Raw genomic sequence first — 26,669 nt, 5'->3', positions numbered from 1 at the left:
TTTTTTTTTTTTTTGGTATTTGCTTTTTTTTTTTTTTTTTTTTTTTTTTTAAATCTTGTATTTATGAGTGCAAATTTTTCCAGGTTCAAATGTAACAGATTTACAAGTACCAGTTTTCTACAAGTTCTTAAAAAATAAATAAATAAATAAATAAAAAGATATGGCATTTGCTGGTTTAAAAACCCTGTCTTATTATTGAATGGATTGACACAGTACATTTAGTAGAATGTACTTTTTTCTTTTTAACTTTTACTCAAGTAAAGGAGCGACTTCAAAACTTTTACCTGAGTATTTTTTAATTCAAGCATTTATACTTTTACTTGAGTACTGAAGACTATAGTACTTTTGCCACCTCTGGTGAGGACTACATGTCACCTGGTAAAATGTGAAGATAAACCTGTGCTGCTTTCCTTTGAAGTATCCATTCACTTTACGCACACACGTGCACGCACGCGCACCTTCCCCGGTGGGATCCCACGGTGGGAGACATCATCAGGCGGTCCTGGGCACGTCATCTGTGGATGGGCGGCGCTGCCGGAGCTCAGAGGGTGTTTTCCAGGTTTAAAAGCGCCGGTTCCGGCCCCTCTGACAAACTGCGCTGCGTCACTGACCAAAGGAGGCTGTTTAAATCCTCCTCTTGGACCGAAGACAGCAGAGCGCACCTCCGGACCCACATCACGATCCTTCTCCTATACCTGCGCCTCTCTCCCATCCTCACCAACGTTTGCGCGCACCTTTCTCCGCGTTCTTGCGCACCTTTACATCAGTTGTGTCCATGCTATGCTTTCCCTCACTGGTGCATGAAGTGAATTCTTTATTAGGCTCAGTGTCACTGGCAGGAGAAAGTTGCGCATCCCTTGTTGAATGCAGGATTCCCTCCGCGTGCGCGTCAATTCCAAGTTGAGCTTTGGAGCAAAGAAGGAGCGGAACCTCCGCTTTCTCACCACCGACATGAAGTCTGCAGAAGAAGGTAAAACGCATCCTGCTTGTTTCTTTACGTTAATGTGTATACCTTAGCACGTCTGAGCATCTGATTTAGGATGCACTTACTTCAGGAGCTGCAACTAATGTGAATTTACTGAGACCTCTGACAAGCCAGGGACGCGCAGGGCACTGAGCAAAAGCAAAAGTCAATTAAGTGAATTATTAAGTCAATGCATGCTGCAAATTATCGGCATTCACAGCTAATTTGCGTGTATAAAAGAAATAGCTCCCACAAAGTCAACAATATTGTCAAGCTGATGTCTTTAAAGCTTTATTTGGGTCACTTTTATTGATATGAAATCATTGGTTGTGCCACAAATCAATAAGTTCAAAGATTTATCTGCAGCAAAAAAAAGGTTTCTCTATGTTTTATTTGTCATGAATGACATACACCCTTATATTGTGATAACGCTGTCGTGAAATTACATGTCTCACTGATTATCTAAACTGTCTCCCTTGTCTTTTTATGTCATTTGATAATTTCCTATGTTGTAAAATGATGGGTTTTTTTTTTAAATGATTAAACATTTTGCTGAAAATGTTGGAAGAAGAATCCAACCAGGCAGGAAGTGTACAGTAGGTCCTGCACCAGGTGTCGCCAGCCACCTTTGCAGGTATAGCCCACACATCACACCATGCTTTTTCATAAGGTATGGAATAATTGTGGTTTTTCAAAGCTGTCCCTTTTTATTAAAGCTGAAAATCAAAGTTGTTTATTTCTCCAAAGCACCCATGGGAGGTCAGAAGTCAGAGGTCGATCGAGGCTCAGCTGCTAAATAGATAAGGTTTAGATATAGGGCTGGTCGATATGAACCAAACCACGTATCTCGATACTTTTTTCACAAAATGGCGATACGATACAAGTCTTGGTAATTTAAATTCAAAAGAAGTCTGACCAAAAAGAAAATTCAGGGTTAAATTTGCTGATTAAAAAATGCCACACAGGCACATTTATTAATGAACCGTTGCACAAAATGTGCCACTTTTGGCAAATTATCCTATAAAGACAGCATGTGTGAGTGAATTATGTAGTGTGGCTTGTTTAAGGGAAGGTCTGTGTTAGGATGCACTCACAAATCCATCTAACTGTGCTTTTAATGCTGTTCTGAGAAGTACTGAAAACAGTGACTTCTAAAATAAATGTTTTGAAATAAAATAAGTTACATATATATATATATATATATATATATCGACATAGTGATATTGTAATCTTCTATATCGCCAAAATAGAAAACTCGATGTATCTTGATATATCACCCAGCCCTAGTTTAGAAGACAACTTTTGTTTTACTGCAGGATTCAAATTCACATAAGAGCAAAAATCACACATCATGTCTCTGAATCCATATCACTGTCGCAGACTTTTTGTGGATTTTTGAGGATTTCATTTTTTCAGCATTGACGTTGCAGACTGATAAGTGAGTCGAGTGTAGCCCACGAGTTATTATTTCAGCCCCTCGCTACTATAAGCCTTCTAATTGTTAGCAGACACACTGTGTTCAGTGATGCTGGGTAGCTTATACTCGACAGGGAGACATGCACAACCACACACAGATTCAGCACAGCTGCTCCACGGCCACACACACGTGCGCGCACTCAGAATCTTATGTGTGTGTTTAAGCTGTGTACAAAGCAAAACCGCGTGTGATAAGAGGCCTCGGGGGATCTTAGCCGCGCATGCTGCAGACGACTTCTGTGGGCGACCACCTATCCCTCACTCAGAGGGTCCCATCACTCTGAATCTTAGCTCTGAACCACAACCCCTGAGGAACCCCAGCCATCCTTGTGGGGGAAAATTGTTTTTGATCATAAAAACATGATTGAGGAAGACAGAAATATAATTTCTTGTGAGAGTCTTTTTTTTTTCTTCTTATTATTAAGTTAACAGCACAAAACCACAGCTATTCACTCATGTACATACGTTACACTGAGTTCACTGAAATCTCTCTAGACAGTCTGGTCAGCAGGATTAAAAAACAAACAAAAAAAAGTAAACCCCAAACATGAGTCGTTGCGTTGGTGTTAGAAAAGTCAAGTTGGCTCCAGCACACACTCACACTCATCTAAAGGATATAAAAAGAACAGTTTCAACTCCAGCCGTAGTCAGTGAGGCCTGAAGTAAGGAGGTGTGTCACAACAGGCGGAGAGGGCAGCAGACGTTCAAAGCAGGGCAGATAAGCATCAGAGCGGACCGAGCTGAGGGCGTACTGGGTTTCTGAGTTGGTGCAACGTGTTTTTGACTGGGACGGAGATGAGTTTCCATCACGAGGAACAAGAGTTTGATTTTAGCTACGTGTTTGAGTACAACAATGAGAAAGGTAGGTCACAATCTGCATCCGTCAATGGAAGAAAATCTGTTGTTAATGTTATTCTCAGTGCAATTTGATTTATAGACAATATTCTCCAGACCCAGGCAATACAGAACTATCATAAAAATCTTTTTTTTTTTTTTAAAAAAAACTGACTTGTTTCTACTTGCTAAGAACCACTTCCGCTGCACATTGCCTAAACACCTCTAAAAATAGCCTCACTTAAACTAATTCACCCTTTCCACCCACACATTATGTGGTGTGACAGATTTGTCATTTCGTGTGACACAGTGTTGTGGTTAGCAAATATAGCATCCTGCATTGTGGGGATTTCCCTGCGCAGCGTTTCTCTCTGTGATCACCTTTACTCCCATTGGCTTTATCAATAAAAGGCTGGTGTGAGGTTTACAGCTATAACTACTACAACAGGCTTGCATCTGCCAGGCCACAAATGCCTTCCCTTTGCTTTTAGTTTGTGTATACCTGCTCTTTGTTTGTGTGTGTGCACTTACCGGGTGCATCTGTGTGTAACGCTGCAGCAGTCTTCTTGACTTAATCACAAGCTCAGAGTGATGCTAGAGTGGTGTCAGTTTTCCACAGGGGAGGGCCTAATTCACTCAGTGAGTGATGCAATCAATCAAATAAAGCATCCATCAGCACTGCTGGAGGAATTCCTGTAGAGTACATACAGTATGAAGGCAGGGCGTGCCAAACAGAACCTTGGATGAACTGATCAAAACAAACAGACGAGAGTGCAACTTCCAACAGTACAACTACTGCTCTGAGATCAGCGCTAACCACCTCCAGATGTTCCGGCTATAATGATGGATTTGTTGTAGCCAGAGCTTTGTGAATTGTGTAAAATATCTAGTCCAAAGGGTGAGGTCTGTGTTTTATTTATATATTTATTTGGCTGAACTTTTAGAATATGATTCTGTAAATATTTGCCTCCAGTAATTATTGAAATTCATTCTGGTTCAACCATAGCTGATCAGCTACATGATGTAAGCAGATAGAACTTTTGATTGGATTTATTATTTTTTTTTCAGAACATGAATACAGCAGCAGTGTATTTAGCACAATGAAAATGAAAATAATAATAATATTAATAAGGATTATTTAAAAAATCCAACAAAGCAAAGTGAGAATAATGGTTACTAAATCCTGCACGTGAAGCCTGTACATGTTTGAAAAGGATTCGAAGGAAGTATAAAGTAAACTTAAATGATTCTACCTCTTGTAATATCTAGTAGTACTATACTTATTTCTATACAATAATCTTCTTATAATATACACTTATTAGCACTATAAAAAGAGACGTAGTTCATTTGTGGGCAGTGATGGCCTCGTGGTTAAGGATGCTGGTCTTGTAATCAGAGGGTCGCCGGTTTGAATCTCACCCATGCCATCGCTGTGGAATGTTGAGCAAGCCCCTTAACCCCCAAATGCCCCCACTGCTTCTCAGGGATGGGTCAAATGCAGAGGACTAATTTCATATGTGTAAAAAGTAAAACATATATGACCATAATAAAGGCAAAAGCCCTTCATTAATCTTAAAATATACATTGTGCAATTCATGTAATCCACTATACATTCACCTATCCAGACATACACATACATTATACGCACACCTACTGTATTTAGAATTTTTCCCTTTAACACATACTTCGAGAATTTAAAACGTTTACTTTTAGCAAGCGAAATACTGTCTCAGCGATATTGCACAGATTAGAATAGAATCAACTTTATTGGCCAAGTTACTCTATGTAAGTTATACACACGAGGAATTTGACTTGGTGAACTGTGCTCTCGCCAGTAGTGTAAACATTAAATAACATTAAATAATAACAATTAACTAGAAAAAAATATATATAAACAGTAGTTAGACTAATATGTGCAAAATTATATCCATTCAAAACCAACTTTAATGACTGTTTTCAGCTCTAATGTAAAGTTTACTTACATCATCAACATCAAACCTGACCCTCTTTATAGTGTTGACTTGGACATCACATGTGTTTGTCTTGTACTTTTTTTGATGCTCACTATTGTTTGTCACAAGGTCTTTTTCATTGTTCAGACTTAAATTACAGTTTATTTTAAAAGTACAATTCGTAATGCAAACAATGTGTATACGTGTTGTCGTCGTGGAATTTTAAAACGTTACGCTTTGTTCCTGCATCAGGGCAGCGTACCTCCAGGAAACTATTTATCTCTCAGTTTCACCTTTAAACAACACTCACTTTGCGCTTCAACAAAGTGGCTCTTTGACCCGAGTTATTGTTGTGAATTAGTTCATCTTATGCCACAACCTTAAGCAGTGAACACAGTGTTCAAATTGACTGGCAGGATTACCAGTTGAAATCAAATCCCTCATGTTAGCGGATCAGCAACTGTAAAGCCAAAAGACAGGGTGGTGATGACAATGGGGCAGTATACCGACTGTAATCATTTCTATAACTACAATATCCATCCACAATTGCATGTTTTAGTCTTATTATTCATGCACAAGTCTAGTTCTGTACCTCTTCAACAGGCAGCCATGTTGTTCTAGCCTAAGAAACCATCTCATCTTCAACTTTTCAAGCAATATTGCAGGTAGATATAGTAGGGCTGGGCGATATATTGAAATTCAAGATATATCGAGTTGTCTATTTTGCAATTACCTCGCCTATATATATTATTATATATATTTATATATATGGCTTATTTTGTATTAAAATACCCATTTTAGGAGTCAATGCTTTTGATATTTCTCAGAACAGCATTAATAGCACAGTTGGATGGATTGCTGAGTGCATCCAAACCCAGACCTTCCACTAAGCAAGACACACTACAGAACTCACTCACACGTGCTGTCCCTTAGAGGAGAAAAGGCCAAATATTGTGCAGCTGTTTTTTAATATACTAGTACAGTGCCCGTCGGAAGTATGCATTCACGTGGGAGCTTCAGTAGAGTTAATTATGCCCAAATGAATATGTGTTTGAAGGTTGGATGTACAAAGAGGTGTACATACTCTGTACTCTGTAGTGTTATAAAGGGTTTATTTGCGGGTGCAAAATGAAACATTGTGTGCGATTTCCCTGGTTTAATTCTATGGGACATGAACATGATAAATGTGTTGTTTTTTTTTAACTCACTTTTATATTTTTTTTATTTGGTGTATTTTTCTGTAATGTATGTTTTTTGGAGTCATTATGTGCATCTTTCTGTTGTGTTTTTGTGTAATTATAGTTTTTTGTTGCCATTGTAGTGTGATTCTGTTGTCATTTTTTGTATAAATATTTAATTTTGTGTATTTTTATGCATTTCTGTTGTAATTGTGTGTACTTTTTGTATAGATATAGTTTAGTTTTTTGTTTTATTTTACACATTTAGCATATTTTTATTATAAATACTGTGTGTCTACATCCATCTCCTCCGTGCACTGGCATTGTATTTTTCTGTAATGTATATTTTTTGTCATGTGTATTTGTGTATCTTTCTGTTGCCTTTTTGTGCATAAATGTTTGCTGTTTTTTTATTTAAATTTTTTTTGTAATGTATGCTTTTTTGGAGTCGTGCATTTTTGTATAATTATTGTTTTTGTTGCTATTGTAGTAATTTTGTGTATTTTTCTGTAAATCTATTTTTTTGAAGTCGAGTACAGTGCCCGTCGGAAGTATGGATTCATATAGTAGGAGCTTAAGAAGAGTTGTCAATTATGGGCATAATAATAACATACTCTGTAGCATTATAAAGGGGTATATTTGCAGGTGCAAAGTAAAATAGTGTTTCCCTGGTTTAATTCTATGAGACTTGCGCATGATAAATGTATTGTTGTTTTTCTCATTTTTATATTTTTTTTTGTTTGGTGTGTTTTTCTGTAATGTACAGTGCCCGTCGGAAGTATGCATTCATGTGGGAGCATAAGGGGTATATTTGCGGGTGCAAAATGTGGGTGCAATTTTCCTGGTTTAATTCTATGGGACATGTGCATGACTTCATCACTTTTATATTTTTTTGTATGGTGTATTTTTCTGTAACGTATGTTTTTTGAAGTCATGTGTATTTGTGTATCTTTCTGTTGTCTTTTTGTGCATAAATGTTTGTTGTTTTTTTAATTTGTTTTTTTGTAATGTATTTTTTTTGGAGTCGTGTATTTTTGTATAATGATTGTTTTTGTTGCTATTGCAGTGAGATTCAGGAGTGATATTGTGTATTTTTTGTATAAATATTTAGTTTTGTGTATTTTGAGCCATTTTCATATTTTTGTTGTATTTTTCTGTAAATGTATGTTTTTTTTTTTAAGTCAAGTACAGTGACCGTCGGAAGTATGTATTCATATAGTGGGAGCTACCACCCAATGGACGGGTGTCGTGACACAGACTGTTACCGGACTAAACGGTGGTCCGTTACACACACACACAAACACACGTAGACTGTGATCGATAGTGAAACGCACCTGATCGGTGTGTGTCCAGAAGTGAAATAAAATTAAAATAAACATTTTGAAATGACCAAATTACTCCAAAATAACAGATACACACACGGGGTATTTGGAACCCGTCAACCGAGTTTCAGGTCTAACTTGCACCGCGTCGGGGAGATATTTGCTCCACACACACACATCCACACACACACACACAGACCTCCCTTGCTTTTTAGTTAGATGTGCCTGTGTGGCATTTTGTATCAGCAAATTTAACCTTGAATCCTCTTTCTGGTCAGACTTTATTTGAATTAAAATTATCAATATTTATATCGTACAAAATATTGAGATATGAGTTTTGGTCCATTTTGCCCACCCCTAAGATATACTTTAATAAGCATTAGGAGATGATGCTGTGTTCACTCTACTTTAATGTTTTAATTTTATTTATCACTATCAGACAGTTCTTTCATATCTATCACGCCAACATGCAAAGTCCTAAGGTGTTACTGTAAGTTGCCATTATAAATGATGGTTCCTAATCAGTATATTGTGCTTGTTTTACAGATGCATACAGCTATGCTCCTAATGTGAGCCTGTCTCTTCCTTTGGGTGTGGGAAACCCATGTCTAGCCGCTCAGTACCACACTCTGCAGTCTGGCCCTGTCATCTCAGTGTCCTCATGCCATCAGAGCAGCTACAGCCTCCAAAACGACACTCATATTGCATCAGGTTATTACCACGGCTTGAAACCAAACGGGGCTCCCGCCCTCGAAAGCCCTCGAATTGAGATCACAGCTTACAGCCAATACCCAGAAGATGAGGTAGAGGAGAGAAGCAGCAATGAGGACCACATCATCAAACGAGGCGTCAACTCCATTGTTACTCTGACTCTACCCAACGCAGACGGGTACCGTGACCCCAGCTGCCTCAGCCCTGCGAGCAGCCTTTCATCTCGCAGCTGTAACTCTGATGCTTCGTCCTATGAGTCTGGCTTCTACAACTATGACAACTCCCCACAGAACTCCCCCTGGCAGTCTCCATGTGTCTCCCCCAGAGGGCCGTCCATGCTTCTCTCGTGTCCACATGCTACCGGCCCTGTGGGCTCCCCTAACCACTCACCCTCCACCTCACCTCAAATCGGAGCCGTCGCAGAGATCGGGTGGCCGGCACAGCCTCGCGGGTCCCGGCCAAATTCCCCATCCTGCAGCGGAGGGGTTAGCAGTTGCAGCGGAATAGGGAAGAGAAAATACAGCTTCAACGGCAACTCTTACTGTCAGACCTCACCCAACCAGTCACCAACTCCTTCTCCATACGGCTCCCCCAGGATTAGCGTGACTGATGAGAACTGGCTTGCCAACACCAATCAGTACACCAACTCTGCTATTGTGGCCGCCATCAATGCCTTGACCACAGACGGAGTTGTTGACCTGGGGGAAGGAATCCCAATTAAGACCAGAAAGACCATGCTGGACAACTCGCCGTCCATGAGCCTGAAAGTGGAACCTCGTGGTGAAGAGCTGGGTCATGAAAGAGAGCACTGCCATGAAGATTACCCAAACCGCATGGCTCTGAAGAAAGAAAACTATTGCGGAGGGTTCCTGGATGTGCCTCAGCATCCCTACTCCTGGTCTAAACCTAAGCCTTACCTCAGGTGAGTTAAGACTTGGTTTCAGAAATTAAAACACAAACAAAAAATAAATCATCCAAAAGCTATCTAAAAAGACTTTAACAAACACAACAACAGAAAATGATATTTTAACTAAGTAACTAAACCCCTGCTTTCTCCTGACCTGCCACGAGGAGCGAAATTCAAAAAATGCCTTGATTATGGGCGGGGCTCCTGGAGCAGTTAAGACACGCTCAGTCTATACTATAAAATCTCCAATGAACAATTATGCTATGCTAACTAGCTACTCATTATTTAAAATACCTCTCTATTCACTCTTCTCTCAATCCAACATACCCACCACTGATTGTAGAGCCCACGGGTGCTGGTTTTCATAAAAGGGGCGGGGCTAACAGTGGTTGTTTCTCATGGAAGATGGTCCCAAAACGTCACATGATCTTGTTCTCAGCCAATAGCAAAAAATACTTGTAATAGCTGGGTTTCAACCCTTAGAAGACAGTCACTCTGACATTTTACAACAAAATATGCCAAATTGAAATACTTTGACATAATACTTTGATAATAATGAGAGTTGGACCAGGATGAATCAACAGCTCTACTTCATACCCAAATAAATGTGTATTTAGCAAAAAAAAGTTACTCTTTAAATTATATCCTGTTTTTGTTGCCACCTGTTGCTCTAAAATGCTGCGTTATATAGTATTAAGAGATAAATATCTATATGTGAATATCAGTTACTATAATAACAATACTAACCTTTATTGTGTTACAGGATAGTATATCATTTTTATTTTTTTGCATTTTGAGTGTTTCTAATTCCTTTTGTTTCACACTTGAAATTCTTTCCCAATCCAATAGGGCCCTTTTCCTGTCGGAAATCAAGTGTTTGATTAAGATAGTGAGCAACAGGAAGTAATGGTGACAGGCTTGGCTGAAGAGGAAAACAGTCCACAAGTTAATCAGTCGGCTTGCTGCACTGGGCAACTGTGCCTTCACACCATCTTTTGTAGCTAACGTGATGTCATGCGCTTACTGTGCAGATAAAAACCTACGGGGGGAAATCAGTTCGTTTTGGGTCAACAAACAGACTTGCAAGTTCCACAAAATCCCAGAGATTGGTTTCAGTCGAGCCACCCGTCAGGTCAGGGCTTAGCGTTTACCAGGCATCCGGTTTTGAGAAAATAGGGTCTTGTGTGTGTTTGTTTAGGTTTAAATATCTTCACGGTGTTCACATGGGAAGCTGTGACTCTACAGCTGGAGAACTAAGATGCTGAGGGAGGTCAGCTGTAGCGCTGATAAAACTGATATACTACAAAGCAGTGTGTGCTCCATTGTACTGTCCTTTGTTGATATTATCCTTATCATTTAGTGAATCCTACATGCTGGTTAGTGCTAGATGTTTTTTTTCTTCTTTTTCTTCCTGTCCTGGATATGTCTTCCCTCCTTAATGTCTGTTTGCTAACTCGCTGTGTCTGTTTCCACCAGTCACACCATAATGTGAAACACACAGCCCTTCAACTTGGTGCATTTGTCTCTCATTTATTTCTCATTAAAAGAACAGCTAATTATTACCAAAGACCGAAAGAATTACTCACCAGGGACAGATTGAAATTATTACATTATAGACAATGATGACAATTCAATTAATCATGTCTGTTGGAATACTCCAGTGTCCTTGCGACTATTACCGTAATTGTCTGTTCTTATTGAGTCAGAGTTCTCTGAGCGTGACCTCAAACCCCAAAGGTATAAAAAAAACTGCAACCTCAGTTTGTAGAGTTAATTTCAAACCAATAAATATTATAGAAACTCAGTGCGTCTTAGTGGTTATAACGTCAGTCTAAAAAGCCCTGAAAACCCTGGATCTGGATAACCATTTATGAGGGGAAAAGTCACATTCGCTCAATAACATCCAGTTGTGTCATGTTGTGCAGCCCGTCTCTGCCTGCGCTCGACTGGCAACTTCCATCCTGCTCTGGCCCATATAACCTACAAATCGAGGTGCAGCCGAAATCACATCACCGAGCCCATTATGAGACCGAGGGGAGCCGAGGAGCCGTGAAGGCGCTGTCGGGAGGACACCCTGTTGTGCAGGTATGTCCTCAGTATTGTGTTCAGAAGCCTACACCAGGTAAGACCTGGGTGGTGCTTAGAAACTTGAATATTTACATGATTAAAGAAAATGAATGATTTATCCACAGTCTTAAAAGGGGATCCACTGAGGGCAGTTTTGACAGTTATGGTGCACGAGTATTTACAGCCCATATACAGTATATACGTACAGCAATATGAATCCACCCTGCTGCTGAAGGCCACTCTCAATGACAGCAGTACGAACACACAATTAGCCAGAGGTGTAAAAAGTACTGATGTATTCTACTCAAGTGGAAGTACTGTTACTTGATTGTAATTGTACTCAAGTACAAGTGCAGGTAAGTCATACGTGAAATATTAAGTAAAAATTAGCTCAATTGAATAGTACTCAAAGTAAAAGTTACCAGTTACTTTCACCCCCCACATTTATTGTTGGTAATACATCTTGCCACGGTTCACTTGCATACAGTAATGTATGTGTATATGTATAAACTTAAAAATCCTGCACAATTGGAACTCATTACTTACATTACTTCACTTATTTTCCACAAAGGCATCTGTATAAAATAAAAGGTTTGTCAAAATGTGTTTTTTTTTTTTTACAGTAATATTAAATATAAAATAACACCAATGAATTCAATTCAAAATAAAGTATAGTTGCATTTGTGAACTCTACAACTGTGAAAATAACCTCCATTCAATGTTGTTTTAGCACCGTGCGTTACATTTAATCTGATTGGTCGGCTATGATGCGATTCATTTGATTGTTGTCTGGTCATTTCTTTTTTTTAATGTAGTTTCACAATTTCCGTTGGTCATTTTAAAACAAAGATTAATAGTTTACTCTCTAACGGTTAGGTGTAGAAATGTAATGAATTACTTTACTTCTTGTAATACATACTTAAGTACAAGTAAAATGACTGATTCTGAAATATACTCAAAAAAGTACAAGTACCCATAAAAGCAACTCTATTACAGTAATGTGAGTACGTTACGTTCACCTCTGCAAAGAGGATACCTAGTGCATCTGCCTATTGTACTTGGCGATCACATAAAAAAAAAAGTCCTACCGGTGGCACAACATATAGCACCTCCTTGTTGTCATCACGCCCGACTGACATGTTATTTAGACAAGGTGGCGATTTAGTCCATGACCATTAATCTTACAAACTTTCAATATTTGTGAAATAGTTGGAATGAAAATTTTAATTTCCTAACTTCACCCTGAGCAAAGTGTTGTGTGTTTTTAAGGTTGGTGGTCCACTCTGGTCACAAAGTAAGCATTTGACATAGAAGCCATAGCTGTTGTGTAAATACATGTTGTCAGCACAGGCCGGTGTGCACAGTGTCAAATGCAAATGACAGCTGATGGCCAAGAGGGTGTTTCAAACACGCTTGTCATCCCTCAGGTTTTCTCTGTAAATACAGGTAATTATTCCCCTTCAGTCCCAGCTGTTGTATATCAACATGCAAGCGTCAGCTGCACTGTTCCACATAATACAGTAAGAAAGAAGCTGGTTAGACTCAGCCAGTCAGTCTGCACAGCTGTGGCAGGTGAGGCTGTGTTTGATTTAGTCTGTGCCGCCTTCTGACTCACTGTTTCAGACGTGCGTTAAACCCAGCGGCTGTGGGCCAAGTAGAGCATGTCACATTAGTTTTCAACTGAAATGAATGAATAGCACTCGCTTTACTTTTAGGCTAGCATTAATTGTTTATGCATTAGTGTATTTTTGTGTATTTACCACGTTATTTCTTACATGCTTACTGATACCATGTGCACGGTTGATGCTGCAAATAGTTTACTGTTGATCTTAAAAACAAATTATTGGGTTATTTACTTTTTAAAGCTGTGTTGGCATAACTTTTTAAACTTTTATTGAAAAACTTTCAAAGTGTACTGAATTGAAATGTTTAAAAGTTACATTAATACAGTAAATGTTTACTGGTATTTAATACAGCAAATAGTTTACTGTTGATCTTAAAAACAAATTATTGAATTTTTATTCCCAGCCACAAAAATGTGGAAGGGGGCTATAGGTTTGAGCTCCGTCCGTCCATCCGTGCATCCGTCCGTCCGATTCAAAGGGGACTGTTTAAGATATAATAACCAAATTAGGTGTGTGGCTTCAGGGTATCAATACCTTGATGGAGTTCGAAAATGAGAAGTGCGCAATGAGTTCTTCCTTAGTTATTGCCCTTGTTCTGTTTTTCTTTACTCTGTTCAAGGTATCTTCAAAGGGGACAGCTTTTTGTTTAAGATAGTTATTTTATATTCTGATGTGATCATATTTTCTGATGTATACATCTAAGTTAGATTTAGGACATTTGGAAAAAGGTTGGGAGTTATAATGAGAACCAATCTGGTGCGGGATGTCTTCTTATTTACTTTTTAAAGCTGTGTTGACATAACTTTTTAAACTTTTATTGAAAAACGTTCAAATTGTAATGAATTGAAATGTTTAAAATATAAATGCAGTAAATATTTAATCAAATTTTTAGTTGTCATGTTTTTATCATGAATTTATGAAGTGTGGTCAAATCTACACAAATTATACATGTGTACAAGAATTTGATAGAAAATATTTATATTTATTAATCATGAAAATAACAAATGTTTGTTTCTTAGTTTTCAAGAAAAAGTGAGCTGAATAGTTGTTGTTAGATGACTTTCTGGGTGGGGTTTGCATGTTCTTGTAAAGCGCGCATGGGTTTGCTTCTGGTTTCTTTTTTGCAGTTTTTTTTTTTTTTTTTTTACCCACTGAAAGAAATAGACATCAATATTAATTACTGGAATTATAAATTAAAGCTAATAAACAAATATAATCTTCGTATATTCAGAAAGTTTTTCTCTATTTGTTGTGTTGGTGTGGGAGTGATAGTGTTGTTGTAATCATTAGGAATAGAGTAAGCTCAGGTCCCCAATGCTATGCTAGGTCGTCATGACGTGGCAGACAGTGGATGGGTGAGGCGCAGTCAATTGCGTGTGTTTGAGAAGGATTCACCTCCAGGCCACTGGGGCCTTGGTGCTGCCCCACGGGATGCTTCGTATCCTGCTGATTAGTGCTGAACATTGCAGCTCTGTTTAAGGGGATGCACTGGATCTTCTCGGATGTCGTCTTTCCTGTTCACACACCTGCACTCCCCTCACTTCACTGGGGGAACCGAGGGACGTCGCTCCCAGTTAACCATTAACTCTTCATTTATTTCTCCACTATACATGAGTCACACATGGTGGCAACATGCTAGAAAGCAAGAGTAACAATAATGAAACATGACTATATACACTTATTGGTAGACGAAGGTGGTTGTGAGAAAAAAAACATACTTTTGAATACTTAAGATTACTTAGTTAATAGATGTATGTGATGCTAATGATAAACACATTAGTCTTATGCACATGCAGTCGCATATCATTGTAAAACTTAATAGTGAGTCAGTCAAAAAGTTAACAAACCTTTAACCCATGCTAACCCAATATGATAAATGTGATATACTGTATGTTTGAGAGGGTGATGTATTGACAATACCAGCTGGTTGATATATAATACTGTAATAGTCTTAGCACAAGCGACCAATATTTCTATGGAGGAAATACCGACAAAATTAAAAAAATATATCAAATTGTTGATGAACTTGTAATTAAGTGCAAAAATAGCCCCATTAAAAAGATGCAAAATAATCATAAATTCAATAAAAGGATCTTGTATCAAGCAAAACAACTAGGCAGACTTTTTTTTTTACTTAACAAGAATCTTTAAAATAAGCACGCATTTCTTGGCCCTTAAAGACTGAAATTAGGCTTAAAACTAGGCAGAAATTCTTAAAATGTATCCAAACTATCGATCTATCACCTTTATTGCCATTATGTATGGGTACATACACAATAATGTGTCTGCTTTTAAGTAGGGGTGGTATCACAAGTCAATTAATGGGGTCCAGTAATGACCCCTTTATGTACTGTTGCAGACCACACTGCCTCCAAGGGGAATCCAGAAGCTCATCTTCTTCACCACAGCTATGACAAAAGTCAAAAAGGATGAATTTCAAACCCATGCACAGGAAAAACCAACAACCTAAACTGTCATCACTCAGACTCACATTACAACTTTGATTAATTTAGTTTTTCCAGAGAAGGTTGGTTACAAATGGGAATTGGTCTGACTTATTTCACTCGAACCATTAAAGGTATTGTATACTTGTTGTTCCACGTCTGCCAAGTTCTTCTGATGTCAGGCTGCAGCACCTGCACAGAATTAGATATATTACTTTTCTATTGACCAGTTCTTATGGAATAATCACAGTTCGCAGTGATATGGTTATTACACACTCTCATTAGATGCAAAGCAGACACAGGGCAATATAAGGTATACATAACGTGAGGCCCATCTCTCCTGTTTCCACATTATGTGACATAAAATGTAGGTGAAATGAAAAAAAAATAGACGTTTGTCCATTTTTTTTTTGGTAAATAACTCATTTTGACGCATCCTGTTGCTGCTAATTGCTCATAAATTGACTTTGGCATCTTGTTGGGTGTTTGAAACACTGGTCTACCCAGTAAAGCAGTTACAATTTAGTCATGGCTATTATTCATTGTGCCAAAATAAGTTTTTATGCCACTCTGAAATTGTGGCTCTTCATTTGTTTGGCTTACCTTCCACTGGTATTGGGCTACCACTAATTACCATTTAATAACAAGTGGAAAAGTTGAGAAAGCTGTGCTTTCATTGGTTTGAGGTGATAACCGGAAAGCCCACAGATTTATGAGGCACGACACATGTGGGTTGCGCCGTAGTCATCCGGACATCATCTTACTCAGGTTCTCCTTTGGTTTTAATGCTTCTCAAGGCGTTCTGCGCTTTGAGAAAAAAAAATCATTTTGTAAGTTGTATGGAATGTGGACCATCACTGGTCTAGACCTCGGCTTGAAACTGTTACCTTGGTGCAATATAATCTTCTTGATTCTAGATAAACTTGGGGAATATCGACATTTGATTGTCTCTGACAGAATTATGTATTGTTACCTTGGAAACACAATGCACAAAAATATTTGCATATGTTTAAACTGCTGGAGATTAAAACTTTCAATAGATAAACCCATTGTGTTGGCCTCGTAGATCATTAAATTCACAATGATTTGCTTGGAAAAAGATGTACAAATTGACACTTGAAAGTTTGTTTTGATCTCCACCGTAAACTCTCTCTTACTAACGTTGTTTGAAAAGTTTAGCACAAAGCATTGTGGGATGCGGAGTCTTGTAACTGGATGTATAGAAGTGTGTTTGCTTTATTCTTAAAGTAATTTCTTCTGTTTCTTCACCTGAAAAGGAGGATAATGATTTGCTTGACACCATTCTGGTTGTAGTTCATTCTACACGGTATTCCCCGTGACCATCAATGTCGGTTGGATTCAGATCTCTCTGTGAAAACCCCAAAATAAACATCCGTCATTGTTTTACCACAGCTTTCAATCTTTGAAAACCAGAAATGTGTTGAGAAGTTATTTGGGCAGAGTTTTTAGGGACAAACACAAGAACGTAAAGTAAAAACACTTCTATGCATCCATCCACAAGACTCCGCATCCTACTATGGAATGCGCAAAACTTTTCCGACAATGTCAAAAAGAGCTTTTACAGAGCAGATCAAAATGAAGTTTCAAGTAGAAATTTTAACCTTTTACGTCTTAATTTGTGCAAATGATATTTGATTTGTTGATCTACGAGGCCTTAGAAATATTTGTCCACAGCAGCTTTGAATTATGCATTCAATATGTGGTACTGGAAACATTACAAAGAAGAGACAAACTGGAGAGTGTACATTTAATTGGGTACACTGTGTCAGTGGAGGACAGAAATGGGAGCATGAGGATCTGCTGTGGTATTTCTCCTCCCCCCTCCACGCCCCATCCTCCCACCTATCAACCCCCTCCTCTTCTCCTCAATTCTCTGCGCCACGTGGACCTCTGCAAGTCATGACATTTCTCCAGGCGGTGATGAAATCACTGCTGAGGGATAGAAGTCAGTCTGCCGCAGTCCTATGAACTATACTCACACTGTATTCCTCGCCAGACCAGACACAACTAATTTATATTTATAGAATTTAACATTTTAAAATCCACTCTCTGAACCTTCAAAGCCAGATGAAGTCAGCAGAATGTCAAGATTACTTTGGAAACTGAAGGTTAACACATTTCTGATATACATTTTACTTACAGATGATGAAACCACTCCTCTCGTGAATCCATCATTATTATTGCTGCTAAGGAAAGTATAAAGGAGAAGGGTTTAGAGTTATATTTTCAATATCATAACATTCTGTGGTGATGATGGGACGGATAACTTCCTCGTTCTTCCTTTGCTCACGCTCCATATGATCACAACTAAACCCAGACAGTACAGCTGCTTACAATTACACAATCAATGTACCAGCTGACATATATGCAATGATTCTTCTTGAACCCCCACTTAGCAATGGTTTAAATTAAAAACAAAACAAAAACATAGGCTTGCAGTGAGAGGTGTAAATAGATGGAGTGGACAGAGGGAGAATTTTGCGCCTGGAAACATCTGCAAATCAAGCATTAGCATTAAACTTTCATGATCTTAGAATGAATACACAGTAGGCTACTCCTGCCAGAAAGGGGGTAGTTACAGCAGGACCGAGCTCATCTGGTCAAAATTAGCAGCTCATTGGTTGGACCTGACGAGCACTATCGGAAGCAAAAAAATGAACGGTTGGAGTAACTTTAGGAGCATTAGTGGCCTCAGTTAACACTCACTGTCAGATCCAAAACATTGAGATGCACAGCATTTTATAATAAATGGACCTTTCTCATAGCTCACAGTATATCATAGCTTCATCATGGTTCATGCAATGCCCCTGCTTATGTAGCACTTTATCACCACATTACTAGTCTTAAAGCAGCTTATATTATGAGTCACATTCACTTATTCACACACGATCAATCACCGATGATGACAAAAGCGTCTAGTCTTCCACTGGGAACCAACTGAAGTTCAGAGTCTTACCCAAAACCACTTTTGCAGCTAATGCTTTTACTTGTCCTCATCGTATTGGACAACGTTTTCGAGTATAGTAAATGAAAGGGTTAGGGTGGCCATACATCTGCCATTGCAACAGACACTTCTTTTGAGACAATCCCTATTTTCTATGTTGTCTAATTGTAAATGCTGAGTAAATAAATGGACCTGAATATGTCTTAATTCCTCCTAATGAGGGAAATAAGATATGACTGGAAAGGTGCTTTCACACTGAACTATAGTTGCTTAAATCGCCCTTGTTGAGTCGCTTGAGCATAATTGCGCTTTTTGCTCACTTTGTCGATTCATCGCTCCAGTGACGTGGCGATCGGAGGCAGCACTGACAGAAGAAGGCTTCACTTCTACGGCAGCTGAGTCGATGTAATTGCACGAGTCACGATGCTTGAATGGAGGCCGCTTGTTGCGCCATTTACATTGATTTTGAATGTAATATAGTCGCCAGAGTCGCTGAAGTCGCGTTTAATGTGAAGAGTAACAAGAAACAAAACAGCAGAGACAAAAGATTTAACCGCTTCAGGAACAGGGTTGCCATTTTTGGTTTATAGTGTCTAAAGAAGGGGGCGTGGACAAAAGTTTTTTACAATTTATGGTTGTAATTACCAAATGTAGACTGCATCTTGTGTGGGGTGCTTTCAACAGAAAACGATACATTGTTGAATGATGGAAAAGGTAAATAAGCAGGAGACAGACTGAGAAGACAGAAGCCACTCATATGGACGTGTTAGATAATTTATTTAGCTCTCTGTTGGTTAGTTTAAAGTGTTTCAAATGTTAAATGAGTGTTCTGTACGGATAGCTTCAGTAGCACCTGAGCTAACGACAGTAAGTTCTTGTGAAAAAAAAGAAATTCTATTAATGTGTGCTAATGTATAAAGATGTTACTTTTGAGGCTTATCTGCCTTGAAAGCACCGTTGGTTCACGAGTAAATTTGAGCAAAAAAAAAGAAAATACAATTGTCAAACAAAGAAAACAAGTTTGGTTTTGTGTGCATGTGTGTCGACTGTCCTCATTCCTCCTTTTTTATTTGCCCTTTGAGAATAAAATGAAGGAGTAAGTGTTGCGCTCTGATTGTGGTGTACAGTCGTGATCATCACAGGAGTTTCACAGAAGTTGACGGGATTGTGGGGAGAGGGTCAGGAGAGCACATATGGTGAAGAAATAAAGGGAGGTTGTCCGAGGGGGGACTAGATCACCTTCCCTTGCTGCTGGGAAGACCAGCGTCACTGAAAGAGGCTACCTTACCTCATTAATCACTTCCTCCCTATTGTGAGGTCACTACAATTTTGAGGTTTTGCATGAAGATGCCACTGTCATCATATGCTACCACGAGACGAGTGAAGAGATAAGAAGGACCCTGCTTTGCCTCTCCAGTGGGCCTCTTTGCAACCATGTGGCAGCTGAGGTAATGTTTGGGGGGTCACATAGAGATCCATAGGAGTCCGCTGGGGCACAAGTGACAGACGACAGGGCTTTGTAGCCCAGCTGGCCTGTGTTTTATTATTAAATCATATAGCAACGTCATGCAATTTAACGCTCCGACGTTACAGATTTGTGCCTCATGCCGCAGCGTAGCTCTCCTGCAAATCCAATGCGTAAGTAACTAGTAGCATGTGTGGCTATGGATAATTACTTCTAGTGACACCATAAGTAAAATATAACAAGGGGGAGCAGGGTCTGCTGGTGAGATCACTGCACAGATGAAGTGCTCCCAGGAGATGCCAAGACTTCAAGAAGCTCCTGACCCTGGCCTTGCTCACTGATGACTAGCATGTGTGACTAACTCACAGGTCAGGACAGCTACAGGAGACAGTGCAAGGACTGAGAGAGAAAAACGTGATAGTTAGGGATAGCAATGAATGACATCTTAAGCTTCATCACTACCTTCATATCCAATTTAAATAAACGATTTTTAAGTTGTTTTAATGGGCACATGGGAATTCAGTCTTCGACTGAGGAGACATTTCAAGATAATCAATATTGAAATTTGGGCAACTTGGAGGCAAAGATCACATCCTATGACTCTTTCCTAATCCACAAACCCTGTCATCAAGTTTAGACTGATCCATTTATATTTATCCAATGAAAGAATCTCTAATACTGTATCCAGACAATTATTCTTTTAAACCAAAGCCATTAGCTTACATTTCTGCAGACCTCTAATGAGTCTTCCATCAGTTTCACTCTTCCTTACACTCCCAGTTTCTTCTCAAAGGCAATTATAAACCTATTAATCAGATTATGTCATAGGTTACATGTGGTCTGCATTTTGTAAAATGACTCAGTTTGTAAAATAAACAACAGGAGTCTTTTATTCCATTTGGCGGTACCACTGTTTACACTTAAAACCAAGCTAGAAGAAAAGTGATCAGTAGTGATGCACTGCCGTGTGCGTTGGTCTTAGCTTGGAGAGCCCTGGTTTGGAAGAAATGATCCCTCACAAAATGTCCATGTGGTCAAGATCAAGCAACCACCTGGGTGGGTCCATAGAGGTCCACACAGATGGATTCTGCAGTCTTCCTAAAGGCTTTGGCAAGCTTCCTGAGCCAATCCCAAATGTTACATTTCTGACCACATGACCACCATTTGGCACATCATAACTGGCAGGTCTTTAGTGTTCAGACTTTTTTGACTCAAAATCAGATTTTTGGAAATCTGTCTTGATCCTTTGCCTTTGAAATGTAACAGGCATATTGTAATGACGAAGCCTTCTGGCCAATATCATTTTCAATTAACTTCTGTGCACCTTTTAAGAAGCTAACCAACCAAGCAGAGTACATAGTAACGGAAAGTATTCAGACCCCTTAAAAATTTTCACACTTTGTTTCATTACAGCCATTTGCTAAAATAAAAAAGTTCATTTTATTTCTCATTAATGTACACCCAGCACCCTATCTTGACAGAAAAAAACAGAAATGTAGAATTGTTGTTCACACCTGGATTTGGGGATCCTTTGCCATTATTCCTTGCAGATCCTCTCCAGTTCTGTCAGGTTGGATGGTGAACGTTGGTGGACAGCCATTTTCAGGTCTCTCCAGAGATGCTCAATTGGGTTTAGGTCAGGGCTCTGGCTGGGCCAGTCAAGAATGGTCACAGAGTTGTTCCAAAGCCACACTTTTGTTATTTTAGCTGTGTGCTTAGGGTCATTGTCTTGTTGGAAGGTGAACCTTTGGCCCAGTCTGAGCTCCTCAGCACTCTGGAAGAGGTTTTCTTCCAGGACATCACTGTACTTGGCCACATTCATCTTTCCTTCAATTGCAGCCAGTTGTCCTGTCCCTGCAGCTGAAAAACACCCCCATAGCATGATGCTGCCACCAACATGTTTCACTGTTGGGATTGTATTGGGCAGGTGATGAGCAGTGCCTCGTTTTCTCCACACATACCGCTTAGAATTAACACCAAAAAGTTCAATCTTGGTCTCATCAGACCAGAGAATCTTATTTCTCATAGTCTGGGAATCCTTCATGTGTTTTTTGGCAAACTCTATGCAGGCTTTCATATGTCTTGCACTGAGGAGAGGCTTCTGTCAGGCCACTCTGCCATAAAGCCCTGACTGGTGGAGGGCTGCAGTGATAGTTGACTTTGTGGAACTTTCTCCCATCTCCTTACTGCATCTCTGGAGCTCAGCCACAGTGATCTTTGGGTTCTTCTTTACCTCTCTCACCAAGGCTCTTGTCCCACGATTACTCAGTTTGGCTGGACTGCCAGGTCTAGGAAGAGTTCTGGTCGTCCAAAACTTCTTCCATTTAAGGATTATGGAGGCCACCGTGCTTTTAGGAACCTTGAGTGCTGCAGAAATTCTTTTGTAACCTTGGCCAGATCTGTGCCTTGCCACAATTCTGTCTCTGAGCTCCTTGGGCAGTTCCTTCAACCTCATGATTCTGACATGCACTGTGAGCTGTAAGGTCTTCTATAGACAGGTGTGTGACTTTCCTAATCAAGTCCAATCAGTTTAATTAAACACAGCTGGACTCTAATGAAGGAGCAGAACCATCTCAAGGAGGATCAGAAGAAATGGACAGTATGTGAGTTAAATATGAGTGTCACAGTAAAGGGTCTGAATACTGATATTTCAGTTTTTCTTTTTTAATACATTTGCAAAAATGTCTACATTTCTGTTTTTTTCTGTCAAGATAAGGTGCTGAGTGTACATTAATGAGAAATAAAAATAACTTTTTTTGATTTTAATGAATGGCTGCAATGAAAAATTTAAAGGCGTCTGAATACTTTCCGTACCCACTGTATGTCCAAATGTTAACATGAATGTTTATAATGTGGCCCTCAGATCAGACAATCACAATTTTGTGGCTCCCGCTGTGAGAGAAGCCGCCCCTCTCTAGCGTAGAAGTATGAAGATACTGACAATAGGATAATATGAATATGATGCAATGATTATTATGTATAAATAATCTATATTGTACGTAGGTATAAAAACAATATTGCCACTGTATTTAAATTGGCATGCCCAGTTTATATTGGAAGCATGGTGGAACCCGCCTCTCAAACTGTGCCTGGCATGGAGAGTTTTTCCCCCTCTCTCTCTCTCTCTCTCTCTCTCTCTCTCTCTCTCTCTCTCTTTTCTATGATTTGATCTTTTATTGGCCAAGCAGTAGAAGCTAATGGAGGCCCACTGGAGTAACTGGGAGTTTTTTGAAGTGGTGGTTCTGATACAGGAGTCTTTTTCATCACAGTGGGACGTGGTCTGTGAGCTTCATAAAGGCAGGGGGGTGTGATGGTTCGTCTGCATACATATTTGCATCAGATGTGCTTAAACTTTCAGTGTAATACTGCACTCACTTTGCATTTAATATACTTCAGTTGAGATTGACAATAGAATTGGTTTAAAATCTGATACAGAGAATGTGTTAACACAGTCAGTGTTCATTTTAGATTTTCACTGAGGTTCTTATTCATGTGGAAAATTATTATTGGCAGTATTCCTATACCTAAGAAGTGAAAGCATTTTATGAGGTTGGGGTGTGGTTTTTTTTTTTTGATCTTTATCGTGTATTCTGTAAAGGCCATTGTTACTTTTTGGCTCATTGAAAAATGATCCCAGCCAAAGAAGCAAATTTTTCTCTATACCTTTAGGTAAGGGAATATAAATGTAACTAAAGCTCAAACCACGAAAAAAGGACTTTAAGTCATTCAACAGCAAACAGGGAAAATTGTGTATTTTCACAACCTTTTCTACTATGTCCGGGACTATCATTAAATACTCCTTAAACCCTCAGTAGCTGAAGTGCATTCAATCAGTGTTTCCTAAATGAGGGGCTGCCTGAGACGCGAGTCTCACTCCTGACGTTGCCTCTCACCTGGCTCCCTTTGTTCTCCTGCCAGCTTTACGGTTACATGGAAAGCGAGCCACTCACCCTGCAGCTGTTCATCGGGACCGCAGACGACCGCCTCCTGCGACCACATGCCTTCTACCAGGTCCACCGCATCACGGGCAAGACGGTCTCCACCGCCAGCCATGAAGTCATGCACTCCAACTCCAAACTTCTTGAGATCCCTCTACTGCCTGAAAACAACATGAAAGCCATGTGAGTGCTCATTAGAGCTAGACAAGTTCACCATCCATCTTTCTACAAATATAAGCACCCCTTTTTTTTATTGAAGGAACACACCAACCGTGCACTGTGTGGTTGGTGTGGCAAACTTTGTCATAGTTTCATTTCTTACACTTTCTAACACAGTGAGTGGGCAGGTGACTTAAATCAAATTAATCTGTGTTTAATCATTAGGTTTGTAGATGATCTCCAAAGCTGTGAAAGTGTTCAGAAAACACCCACATTTTCTCGTAGATTTTTGTTTCTTAAAATACCTTTACTGTTGAAATGAATCATTTTTTAGGATGCATCGCAATGCAGAAGGAGGCTGGCTCTTCATTAATGCAGTGATACAACAAAACTGATTAAAGTGTTTCAAAATAACTTTCTGTTCATGACAGGGTTTGTTGTGAAGTTAAAAAAACTTGCAGTAAACAACGTCCTATTGTATTCATGGATGCAGTTGAGTATGACTAAGTGATTCAAAATGTACGTAGTATTTTAAAAGTGGGAATCTGTTGTTAAAAGGATTTTATGAACAAAACAGGGGAACCCCAATGATGGAGCTTCGGTATGAACTTTATCATGTAGTCGGCTATGGATTCAGTACAGATGGCTAATTCTTGCCATCTGTACTGAATCCATAGCCGAGATAAGAACGTTAAAGGGCCAACCTAGTCAAGCTGTACTTCAATGTGATTCATGGGCTTCTGTCGCGTCAGACTCATATTTACCAGTCACGTTACGTTAGTGAAGACTGGTAAATTTTGCCGCATGTACTCTGATTGAGAAATTTGAGAAAATTGTGTATTTAATAAGTGGTTAACTGGGTTAACTGGAGCATATTTTTCCATCTCCGCTGTGTTTTGTGTCAACATTCAGTGGAGATGATCTCTGTGTGTGAGTTTACACCTGCCTGTGCATCGTACTTTCTCGGCGCATAAAACAATCACCACAAACAGTTCTGGTTTGATGAATTACATTGCACCCACTGTCCTCATTTATTTGCATTTCCTCCTCCCATTTTTTTGCGCCCCATATGAGATCTGCTTACTTTACATATTAATCAGAGGGAAATGCACTAAATAGACTGTGGGCGCACAGTGCTGATTCCCTGGGGTTTGTACCTTTTCTTAGCGCGTGGAGTGACGTTTGCACACGTTTTAATACCCCGAAAAATTTTGTGAATCCGCCCCATAGAGTCTTTTACCACAGACCTACCAAGCTGCTCTGCAACAACATAAAATCTATTTTGCTAAATTATAGCCAACCTTAGCTAACAGAGAATACCCTGCATCGCAGACATTTCACTAAGTAGACCAATTATGTATCAAAAAAACATCCAGAGAGTTGTTTGTCCTCAAATTGTCTGCATCCATTGAAGCATCTTAGACCAATGGTAGCCCAATAACCTGTCTACCTGGCCTTGGACACAGGCTCCAGGATACAACAGTTGTGTTAAGATTTGTTTAATAAATTTTTGATGTGTCGAATACAAATTCAATCCAAGGCAGGTAATGAGGCCATTAGATCTAGTTTTGAAAGCTCACATACTGTATGGGGATGATTTCCACTTCCAATTGGAGCATGAAGTGGTCAACGCTAGAAATGTGGTTTTTGCTCGCAGATTGGGATTCAGACGTCAGAATAAGGCCATATAAAAAAGCAAAAGGTGATTCAATTTTTTTTTACATTTAGAAAAAATAACACTTTTTTAATATAAAGCTCTATAGACTTCTCTGCTGTGCATCCAGGGACCAGCTCCTGTCCTCGGACTCCTTTCAGACTGTGCAGTCGTGAATAACTGGAGTGCCGCCCAGAACTTTGTGTTACAAACTAAACCTCTGTATGTGAGTTCAGGTTACATAAGGCCATTACCTTTCCCTGCACCTCTAATTTATCTTTCACCATTTTGGTTTTAAATTCCCACTCTTCCAATGTTTGGTAATGCATTGCTAGGGTGGAGATTTAGATTCATGTGTTTTTAACTTCTGGGGTTTATCATGAAATTTATGGAACATATAGATCTTCTCTTCCTGGACTGTGGCCTTGGGCATTAAAGATTTAACAATTTGCATCACTTTGCCATTTTATTTTCAACATTACCACATTATCCATTATGCTTTACATATCTAGGAGGGCTGGTTAACCATCGGTCTTGTGGTTCTAATAAATGTCCAATTAATTACTATGCTCTCAACCAACTCTAACCAACTGTAAATGGGATGTAGAGCACTGAGAACTGCAGCCAAATGTTTAGAGAGCTTCAACTTTTAGTTTTATTTCTTTAGTTTCTCAGCCAAATAAAACATTGTTTGATTTATCCTACCCATATGACTGCAATGGGTTAGAAGCAATAACTAGCCATACTTTGGAATTGAATGTGATCTAACTAGTATTATTGACCAAAACTAATTCAGTAGGCAGAAGATCAAATGTGCAGATTAGATAAAGTTTAAAAAATAATGAAACTGAATGCCAACTTTGACCATGCCAATAAAATAAAGACAAGTGACTTAATGTGTTACATTGGCCTCTTTTTACTGTATTTATGGAGATTTTGTGCCATTAAATCTAACAATCACTGTGTTCCCAGAAAAAAAAAGCCTGAATCTATCATGTAAAATAACCA

General features: G+C 39.2%; 1 protein-coding gene across 4 annotated transcripts in view; it reads left to right on the top strand.

The window, feature by feature from the left end:
• LOC114477912 (nuclear factor of activated T-cells, cytoplasmic 1-like) overlaps window positions 1-26,669 on the top strand; it is a 114,729-nt gene that overhangs the window by 27,680 nt on the left and 60,380 nt on the right. For 2 of the 4 annotated variants that reach the window (XM_028470603.1, XM_028470601.1), the window contains exons 1-4: window positions 624-970; window positions 8,273-9,359; window positions 11,270-11,429; window positions 23,829-24,031. In XM_028470603.1, coding sequence (XP_028326404.1) covers window positions 865-970; window positions 8,273-9,359; window positions 11,270-11,429; window positions 23,829-24,031 — 1,556 coding nt within the window. In that variant the 5' untranslated portion in view covers window positions 624-864. Of the gene's footprint in view, window positions 1-623; window positions 971-3,168; window positions 3,303-8,272; window positions 9,360-11,269; window positions 11,430-23,828; window positions 24,032-26,669 lie in introns of those variants that run through there. The other 2 variants (XM_028470602.1, XM_028470604.1) reach the window with 2 other exon arrangements.

This window comes from Gouania willdenowi, chromosome 16, assembly GCF_900634775.1.
Source record: "Gouania willdenowi chromosome 16, fGouWil2.1, whole genome shotgun sequence".
NCBI lineage: Eukaryota > Metazoa > Chordata > Actinopteri > Blenniiformes > Gobiesocidae > Gouania > Gouania willdenowi.
The sequence above is the reverse complement of the archived record's forward strand: the minus strand, read 5'-3'. Positions and strand labels throughout refer to the sequence as shown.